At 39.1% G+C, this 9,691-nt stretch overlaps 1 protein-coding gene across 1 annotated transcript; it reads left to right on the top strand.

The window, feature by feature from the left end:
• The first annotated feature begins 1,640 nt into the window (after nucleotides 1–1,640).
• On the top strand, nucleotides 1,641–6,523 carry LOC104605355 (uncharacterized). Its single transcript, XM_010270086.2, has 8 exons — nucleotides 1,641–1,870; nucleotides 1,947–2,021; nucleotides 2,150–2,218; nucleotides 4,098–4,455; nucleotides 5,234–5,401; nucleotides 5,505–5,554; nucleotides 5,984–6,041; nucleotides 6,131–6,523. The coding sequence occupies exons 1-8, from the start codon at nucleotides 1,685–1,687 to the stop codon at nucleotides 6,346–6,348; spliced, it is 1,182 nt and encodes a 393-aa protein (XP_010268388.1). The 5' UTR covers nucleotides 1,641–1,684; the 3' UTR covers nucleotides 6,349–6,523.
• The last annotated feature ends 3,168 nt before the right edge of the window (nucleotides 6,524–9,691 follow it).

Below are 9,691 nucleotides of genomic sequence, written 5' to 3' on the forward strand. Positions count from 1 at the left end.
CTTCTCTCTCCTCCTCTGTTACCGGTGGGCTTTTGGCACCAACTTTCTTTAGGTCCCCGCTCCCTGTACATCCTATTGTGGAAACAGAGTCGTCGCATCTCCTATGGAAGATGCATCATTCAGGTCATGATCATGTGCATGTTGATCAACCACGACTGCAATGGCAACAAAGGTATTAAACCAACACTCCAAAGACACCCGCGACAAGTTCACAACTCGATACAAACTTGCGATGAGTTCAAAGTCGCCACAGATTTGCAATGAGCTCAAAGCTAGCATAGACCTATGATGAGTTCAAAGCCAACACAGACCTGCGATGAGTTCAAAACAACAATACTTATGACGAATTCGAGGTCACCACGGACCTGCGATGAGCTTAAAGCCATCGTGAGCCTGCGATGAACTCAGAGCCATCACAAACCGATGTCGAACGAAAGAGTAACGACTAGACAAAAGCACTTGTGACAGGATGTCTGATAAGATTAAGAAAGACATGTCGGACCAGTCTTGACATTATATGTGCCACGTCAGCCCAGGAAACCCATAAAAGGAAGTAGCACACATGTATTATGAGAATCCTCAAAGGAAAGGAAAATTCGTCTTGGAGAGATCTCATAAGACACGTGGCAAACCCTTAACAGTGTCCCCCTAACAACTGACACCGAATCAAATATCCCCTTTTCCAAATGAGAAGCAAATTCTTTTGACTCCTTCCTTTTAGGACCTTGGGATCTTTCTGTATAAAAGGAGGCATGAATCACAACAAACACACAACTCTATCGATAAAAGCCCTTAGCCTACCCTTGCTTCCAGCCTTCCTTCGTCCTTCAAGGAGACCACCACACTTAACCTTACCACACCAGTCACACCATGAGCAAGTTCGAACCAATGTTCCTATTCGTTCTCCATCACGCATTGGTGGAAAGGGGCATTGATGAAAAACAGATTTGGTCCGCTACCTCCGAATGTGTTTAACTCGACCTCTGAAATTTTTTGAGGTGTTTTCGACATTCGGAGGGTATGTTCAGAGGTGCAACGAAACAACCACCGATCGCTGAAAAAGCAATATTTTCAGCCTTCGGAGGTCTGTTCAGCGATACTGAACGCCACTTTGTGTATGTTCATGGAAGGGCCCTAGTTTTGCTCTTTATTTCTCATCCAACAAAATATATCTTGCCTCTATCATAGTTGGTATGTGTTCATTTTCATTCTTTTCTGGGTCTCTTTCCAATCAAATCCTTTTCAATATCTTTATGTTCTTATTGTTCCAAGAGGGTCCCTTGTCTTAAGCTTCATAATTTTATGTGCAAAGGTAATGAGGACTACCTTGCCAACTGTGACCACGAGTGTACTTTCTCTTTTCAGGCATACTTAAGTAAAGATGGAGGTTTCTACAAGCTGTCTACAATGCTTTAATGGTATAAACATCACATACGTAGAGGGTCCTCTGGTGGAACAAGTGTCATACGCCATCCTTAAATGAGTAATTAAAAATTCAAGTTCTAGAGGCTAATAACTTATTAAATGAGATGAGATAACTCTGAACACCGATTTACCAATAATTTAGTCCAACTACTGTAAGTTAACCCCATCTATTAATTGCCATTTATATATCTACTTGTAAACGCTAAGCAGTTTCTCATTATTTTTAGTAAATCTCCAAACAAGTTTCATTTCCCATAACATGGATTCAAGCTTCATTCTAACGAGTCCCCAAGTGCCTAATGAGTCCATGGATTTTCTTTCACGAGCTTGGTGCAACTCTGCGCTTCAGGTCTTCCAACCAGAACCAGTGGGACAAGATCAATCAATTATTCATCAAGATAGTCTGGTTAGGCCTTGCGAGAATGAAACCAAGCCTTCATCGAGGGTGAGTAGATATGAAGCTTAGCTTACAATTTTTTACAGAATGGATAAACTAGTCTATCAACTGTTTTTGCATGCAGAACATGGACAAAAGCTTAAAAATGGATGAAGGAGATCTCAAGTCTGTACCACCATGGAGATCCAACGATTTGAAGGTAACAGTACTAAAGCCTCATCACTTCACTGGAACTAAATGCCAACTGTAGAGAGTACAACTTCATGTTTTATCCATTCTCATCAATTTTTCTGCCTTTTTTGTCTCACACTATTTACACTCGATCAGTCATGGATCTGGCTTCAACAAGCGATGCATCCAGAACTAAACTATGATCGCTGTTTCCGAAAGAAATGGGTATGATTTCCTAGAAAAACTTCTCTATTATTAATTTCTTCTATTTTTACCACTTCTGATCATAAACCATGTTTCTTAAGCTGCCACCTTTCAATTATGAGAATCCATTTTTCTTCCTTTTCTGAAGACCCTTCAGTCATTGAATGACCCAGCAGTGATCCTCCATTAGAGCTATCAAATAAGCCATCTTTCACCAACCAATTTTAGGTTCAAATGATAACAATCCCACAAGCTGATCGATATAGGGAACCTTCAGTACTGATAATATTAAAACCCACAATAAAAAAAATGAAGTTTGTCGGAGGGGTGGCTAGATTGAACCCCAAATTGTCTCTCCATCTCCACTCGGAAACCCTATCCAATCCAGGGGACCTATAGGGGGTGTTTGTGTTGGCATGCGTTCAAACTGACCAAGCTAGAGGAAGTTGAAGCTGGGTGATGTCTACTCAACGCCAGTCTAAAGTCTGGCTTGGCCCATCTTTGGTCTGATCTGTACGAGTCAGGTCCAGAATGAATTAACTTTTTATGGGCGTGAGCTTAGGCCAAACCCCAAAGCCATTCCGACCTTGTATTTTTATTCTTTCTTTTTTCCTTTCATGTGAAGCTAATGCTGACAGAAAGCGTGCTCTTAATTTATTGGAGTGCGTCTTTGGGCCAAAATAGCCTGTCAGCGACCAGCGCTTCTTCATATTTAGAAAAACCCTCCATGGATTTGCAGAGAATGCTTCCATTGTGGGAACACGCCGGGAAGCTGTAGCCGGTTGTCAAGCTCTGGCACATCCCATAACGGCAGCACTATAATAATTAAGATAGAAAAGGGAAAACTTGAAATTTTGTTGGTACAGCAAGCAAGCCCATGATATCCGGCTCAATGGGCCAAACTACCTTTAATCTATATTATCCCTTGACCCTTGCTGCAATTAGTTTTTTTTTTTAAATATTTTATAAAATTAAATAAAGGGTTTATTTACACAGACACCCCTTGTGTAGTTTCATCTATTTAGATATGTTGTGTATTTATGAAACCCCATATAGTTTGCAACCCCTTTACTTAGAGGGAATAGGAAATGACATTTTTGTCCCTAACGTCGGTTGGAATAAATTACTCAAAAGATTATAAAAGATAAATTATAGATTTTGCCTCCGGGTTTTGTTTCTAATAAGGTTAATATGAAAGCAGCTAGGGTTCTACTTCAAATTTCTACTCGTTTTAAGAACTCACATGACCATTCCCAAACAAAAATACAAACAGCTCCTGACATGTAAATTGGTTACACAAATTATAGGGGTAGTTTAGTAACATGGATACTAAGGTCTAAGGTAGCTTTTAATAAACATGAGAAACTATAGGGGGTCTCTAAGTAAATGACCCTAAACTGAAATTATATATCATGAATAAAATGACTTCTATGTATGGGTTTTTAATCCAAATTTTTGGTTAAAAATTATAACTTTATGTGGATGCATATATATGTTCAAATATTTCTGGATTTGGATTGAACCAGAACATACTCAGATGAATGGATACCATTTTCAGCCCTGTGAAATACTCATGAGGAATGCGGGAAAACAATAATCTTTTGCAACTATTGGATTCTATGGATTTACAGACAAGGAGGAACCCAAAAAGATATGCCTAATTTTATATTGTAGTCTTTGATTTCATGGGTTTCAGTGAGAAAGAATCTAGTTGTTCTTGGGCTTTGACAAACAAGTTTTTCTACATAGAGTGAGTACTTTGTCCTACATTTCAGTCCTCATCAATTAGATCACAAACATTTTATACGCTATCATTCAAATGCAGTTTGGTTTATTGAGGGGATATATAGCTTATGTTTTATTATTACATGTTTAATGTAATATAATAAATATCATGCAGGGGTCTTGGAAGTTGATGCCATTTAAGAACATCTCTGTCAAGAAATGGTTAAAAGACATCAGGTTGAAGAGAAAGGAGGAAGAGAGGTTGCAGAGAGCTGAAGTGCACGCAGCCATATCTGTTGCCGGTCTTGCAGCTGCATTGGCAGCCATTGCTGCAGAGAACAACAAACAGAACCAACCCAACTCAACCAAAGAAGCAGCTGTTGCTTCGGCAGCTGCTTTGGTTGCGGCACAGTGTGCGCAAGTTGCAGAAACCATGGGTGCCAAGCGTGAGCAGCTCAGTACTGTCATGGGTTCAGCCATGACCAGCACTAGTCCCAGTGATATCTTAACACTTACAGCTGCCGCTGCAACATGTACTACTCTCTCAAATAGAAATCCGCTTCAGTGCTCACACCGTTCACACAGCCTCTTGCAACCTTGCACTGGGAATATCTCCCCATGGAAAAAGTGCATAAGTACGGAGATATTCCCAAATGCATGACTGTAAAAGCTGTACGAACGGTGTAAACGGTGTGAGCACTGAAGCCAATCTCCTTAAAATAAGCATTCTTGGTTACTGGACATTATAAGGAGTTCACATCAGCACCCCACAATGGGGCACCCCACTATACCCCACAGCACATCATGACCTTGTATTGGGAATATCTCCTGATGACAAGTATGAAAGATGAGACATCCATAGGACATATTCGCAATACAAGGTCAAGATGTGTTGTGGGGCATTGTGGGGCGCAGATGTGGACTCAATTATAAGTGGCAATTCCAAAATTTTCAACTTAAATTGGCAGCCCACCAGGGTGAGAATTCGGCTTCAGTCAGTGCAAGCCCATGCTCACACTGTTCGTACAACCTCTTGCAACCTTGCACTGTTTGAATGGGCTTTGCACTGATTGAAGCCGAACTCCCTGGGTCAGCCCATTTAAATATGGGCTTTATAAGGGCCCATTACCTGGCCCAAGAAAATCCCAAACAACCCACCTTCAGAAAATCATTCAGGCTTGGTCATCCAATCTTAAATGGTGATTTAATTCTTTTTTCTGGATCATCTTTGCAACCGATCTTACCATCTGATTTACGTACTTTAGCAGTTCATTGAATGGGTGATTAATTTCTTTTTCTGTTCCGTCTTAGCACTGAGAGGAGCTGCTACACTAAGAGGAAGGCCAGGTCTTAGGGACAGAGTAAACGGGAGAACACCCGTACTTCCTATCGAGGAGAACCATGATGTTGACTTTGACTTTGATAAATGTAGATCTCTGCTTGCCAAAGGATCAGAGCTTACTATCGAAACGTCCGACGGTAAGTCAGAGAAAATAATAGTTACTGTGTTTCAAGGAAACTTGTTATTGTTGACTAAATGGGTCTGTTTGGACATTTCTCTTTTTCTGTTTGAATGTGTTAGGGAAGTGCTTGTTGAGATCAGTCTCAATCATCCTCAACAATGAAGCTAAGGTTAGATCTTTAGTTCTTACTTTTATGTGCCCTATAAGTCATTGATATAGATGGGCCATCTAATTGGCATTCTATAACTCGGCCCTATATAAACTGTGACAAGTGAACAATAGGCCCAATGTGGGCTTCATATGTCTACAGCCCATCTGGTCCATACTTAGGAATCCTGCTGGACCAGCCCATGTCCATCTCAATAAGAACTGTGAAAAGAGTTGATTTCTCAGTTTCTGTTTCCCAAAATAACAAAAAAAAAAAAAAAGTGAAGAACTGACTACAACAGAACCTGGTAGAGCCCACCCATGATCCATTTACATGTGTCTTTTGGACTTTTTTTTTTCTTACACAAAAATAGAAAATATGGAAAAACAACCCACAAAAAAATCAGAAAAGCCAATTTCGAATTTGTGTGCATTTTAATTTTTATGACAGGTTATTCTGAAAATTAGGAAGAACAATGTCTTGGCTGCGTTTGCAAGAACAAAAGAAAGTAAGTTCAATTTGCATCATAACAAGATTCGGATTCCATGTAACATATAAACAGAGTTAACAAGGTAAACAACTCTTCTTTGGCTACAGGTATTGTACTTGACTTGCATGCCGAATTGTATAAAGATCTGGACGGTGAGGAAACCGACACGTCATACCTTATTGTGTTGACGACAAGTAGGGGGACGATCATGCTAGATATGACCGACGATTATGCTCGTTACAGGATATGGGCAATGACCATAAATCATATGCTGATGCTCTCTACCACATTTAGTAGATATGAACTCCAATTCTACAGAAACTGAGTAGTTTATCTTGCTATATTATCTGAAAATTTGTTCCCAACTTAACAGTTACTTTAGTATTTTTCAATTACTTCATATCCTACATATAAACACTTGAGAGTGTTGTGTTTTATTTCAGAATAGCTTTAAAAACTAAAGACTGTGTGGCTAATGCATTCCAAGCATCTTATTTTCATTTCGAATTTGTAAATCTGGAAATGGGCAGGATTTCACATTGCAGGAATGGGTTTTTCATGGAAAATATTTTGATTTGTATAAGCTGAAATGGAAACCCAAAATGGGTCCATGAGTTTTCTCACTAGTTACATCTCAGTCCATACCCAGGGGCCCAAATGATTTTTGAACTGGAATAGGCCTCTGGGTGGTCCAAATAATGTTTGGACTATAATAGTCACCAAAGAACCAAGTTCTATATTTCTTTATTCTCCTTCCTGGCAGACTCTCCATGTTTGATGCTCTAAACTCTTCTTCGTGAGAATTTAAATATTTTCCTTGCTAAATAAGAAAAATAAAAAAAAAAACAAAGAAAAGAAAGCAAGACTACATTTGAGTTGAGGTGGAAACGAAATTGAAATCCATTTTCACAAATGCGGGTATAGGTGGTGTTTGGTGCATCCTTTTGGCACGTCTTTAGATTTATGGGAAACTCAAAAGACTAAAAACCCGAGGATGAGTGCACAGAAAGACCGAAAAATTAAGCCATATTCAAAAGAAGCTTTTGGTCTTTCCCCATTGAAAATAGCCTTCCCAGCTGTTTTTAACATCCTGATGCAAACAGAACAGTGCTGGTCTTTAAGGACAAGACCCCAAGAGCTCAATGTTTCTTCTTGTCTATTGGGCTGTTGAATGATCTACTTAGTAAACATGCAAACAAACCCAACAGGGAGTGTGTATCTAGGTGCGTATCTTTAATAAGCTTCTCTGTGCTTAATGGGAACAAAAAAGCTAAAATACTACATCAATGAAGTTGAAGTTCTATTGAGTGCTTCTCTATACTTCAATGTGAATTTAAACTATCATCATCCTCTCTCTAGCTAAGGAGATACTGGAGATTGATCTACTAATACAACTCAACAGGGAGTCAAAAGTCTACATCAAGTTGTAACATCACATAACAAATGTGTAACCTGACCAGTTCTAGGGTTTTTTGGTCCGACCATCTAGTCTTGATTTGGTTTTCAAAACCATGTGTAACATCACATAACAAATAAGGCCCAAGTCCACAAACTAGGTCTCACAACAATATAAGTTAAGAAAATATCTTTGAAAGATAACAAATAAGGCCCAAACTAACCATTTTACCATTCTCTTAAAAGGATTCCAAATGACCACCCTCATCGCCTGATACTTTCCAAATTCAAGTTATCTATTGTTACACATCGTCTAATACGTCCAAACCCCATCATAACCTCTCGATTGACAATTCACCAAATCTTAGATCCGAAATGACTACTTTACTCTTTACTTAAAAAGATCCCAAATGAATCATCCTCATTGCACGATACTCTCCAAATTTAGGATATCCATCATCATTCATCATTTGACACCTTTAAACTTTGTTAAAACTTCATGATTGACAACCCAACAAATTTTAGAACCTAAAATAGCCATTAACCCCTCATCTGAAAAGATTTCAAATTGAGGGCTCTCGTTGTCCATAACTACTATCACCTTTCTAGATACCTCGATCAACCATCTTCCATTTTATAGACCCAAAATGACCATTTTGCCTATCTATCAAGTAAGATCCTGATCTAATGGCCTTTGTTGCCCGATACACTCCGGATCATGATTTCTTACCTTGACACACCCCCAAGACTACCAAACCCCATTGTTAGCCTTTTTGGACACCTTGGAACCTCCATGGAAATTTTTGTTACAAAATTCCCCATTTCTCCCCTCCATCTACGAAAATTCCAATTTGTACGATCTCAATGGTTGTGACAAACCCTAGCATCTTGAGGTTTTAATCCCATCCACTGAATCCTATGTGTCGTACCCCTTAGACTTGCCCTTTCATTGCAAAACTCCCCCTACACATTTTCATATATTTAGGTCCTTACACATTTCTAGAAATCACCCAAGAGCCCCCATCAACCCTAGATGCAACCTTAGCCCTAGATATAAATTCCCTTTGCTTCTCCACCCTAGGATTGGTCTAATCCTCACTTAGCACTCCCAAAACCCTAACACAACAAACAGTAGCTACCAGTCCAACTATCTCTCTCTCAAATTCAGTTAAGCAAACTAATTTCAAATTTAATATTTCCCCTCATTTTACCCATAAATAAGGGAGACATTGGGGAGCCTTTTAAGGAAGGTTGTTCCCTAGCATTAATTCAGTCAAAGAAATAAATCCAATGAAAAAAAAAGAAAAAAAGTAAAAGAAAAAAAAAAAAGAGAAAAACTCTAGAATCATCGTACCCTATGGATTAGAACCAACAAATCTCAAATACTTCATCTTTTTTATCCTTTCACACCCTAACCAAGACTCAACCGAACCCTAACCAAACTCCCTCTATTCAGTCACAACCCAACCAAATCATCCCAAACCAAACTAAATTGAATCGAACCAGCCTAACCACATCTGGTTTTAAAGGAAAACCCAAGGAAAAAATAAAAGAAAAAAAGGGAGAAAAAGTCCAAGAAAAAAATTGAACTAAACCAACTCATGGATGGATTCTCTCACACACCTCTCAACCAGACTCTCCTACTTTTCCAACCGAACCAAGGTTTCTCTCTCCCTCTCTCATTTACTTCCTCCTCTCCTCTCATTTCCTTCCTCCTTCCTCCACTCTCCCCCTTTCCCATAAGAACAACCAAAAAAAAGGAACACAACAAAGGGCTAGTTGAATTGATTAGGAAAAAGAAGGAAGAAGAAGAAGAAGAAGATGGAGAACCATCCACCATTGTCAGCCAAGTAAAGGAATCCCATTTCTCCTCTCTCTTATGTCAACCTAAACTAAAACCCCAAATCCCTCCATCATCACCTTCTCCTCACCTCTCCAACTCACTCATAACTAAAACCTATCTCCTCTCACATTCCATCACCTAGCCAAGAAAAATCTCTATCTTTCTAGTTTTTTTCCTTAATCTAACCAAATCTACAGCCCTTCCTCCATTCTAAGCATTTAGTCCAAATAACCACAATCTAAACAAAAAAACAAAAGAAAAAAAAGGAAAGAGATAACCCCAAGAAGAACTCCCACTATTTTCAGCGAAGGGAGAACAAGAAGTGAGAAAGAAAACATAGGAAAAAGAAAGAAAGAGAGGAGGGCTGAAATAACCTCCTTCCCATTCGACCAAGAAGAAAAAGGAGGAAAAGTCAACTCCAATCAATCTT

The sequence above is a fragment of the Nelumbo nucifera genome, chromosome 8 (genome assembly GCF_055504915.1).
Source record: "Nelumbo nucifera cultivar China Antique chromosome 8, China Antique-T2T, whole genome shotgun sequence".
NCBI classification, from domain to species: Eukaryota; Viridiplantae; Streptophyta; class Magnoliopsida; order Proteales; family Nelumbonaceae; genus Nelumbo; species Nelumbo nucifera.

What these genes read in the sequence shown, in the direction of transcription:
- LOC104605355 (XM_010270086.2), top strand. Translation starts at nt 1,685, where the DNA reads ATGGATTCAAGCTTCATTCTAACGAGTCCCCAAGTGCCTAATGAGTCC. An exon ending in AAACCAAGCCTTCATCGAGG is followed by an intron (nt 1,871 to 1,946) that starts GTGAGTAGATAT and finishes TTTTGCATGCAG; the next exon opens with AACATGGACAAAAGCTTAAA. An exon ending in TCCTCAACAATGAAGCTAAG is followed by an intron (nt 5,555 to 5,983) that starts GTTAGATCTTTA and finishes TTTTTATGACAG; the next exon opens with GTTATTCTGAAAATTAGGAA.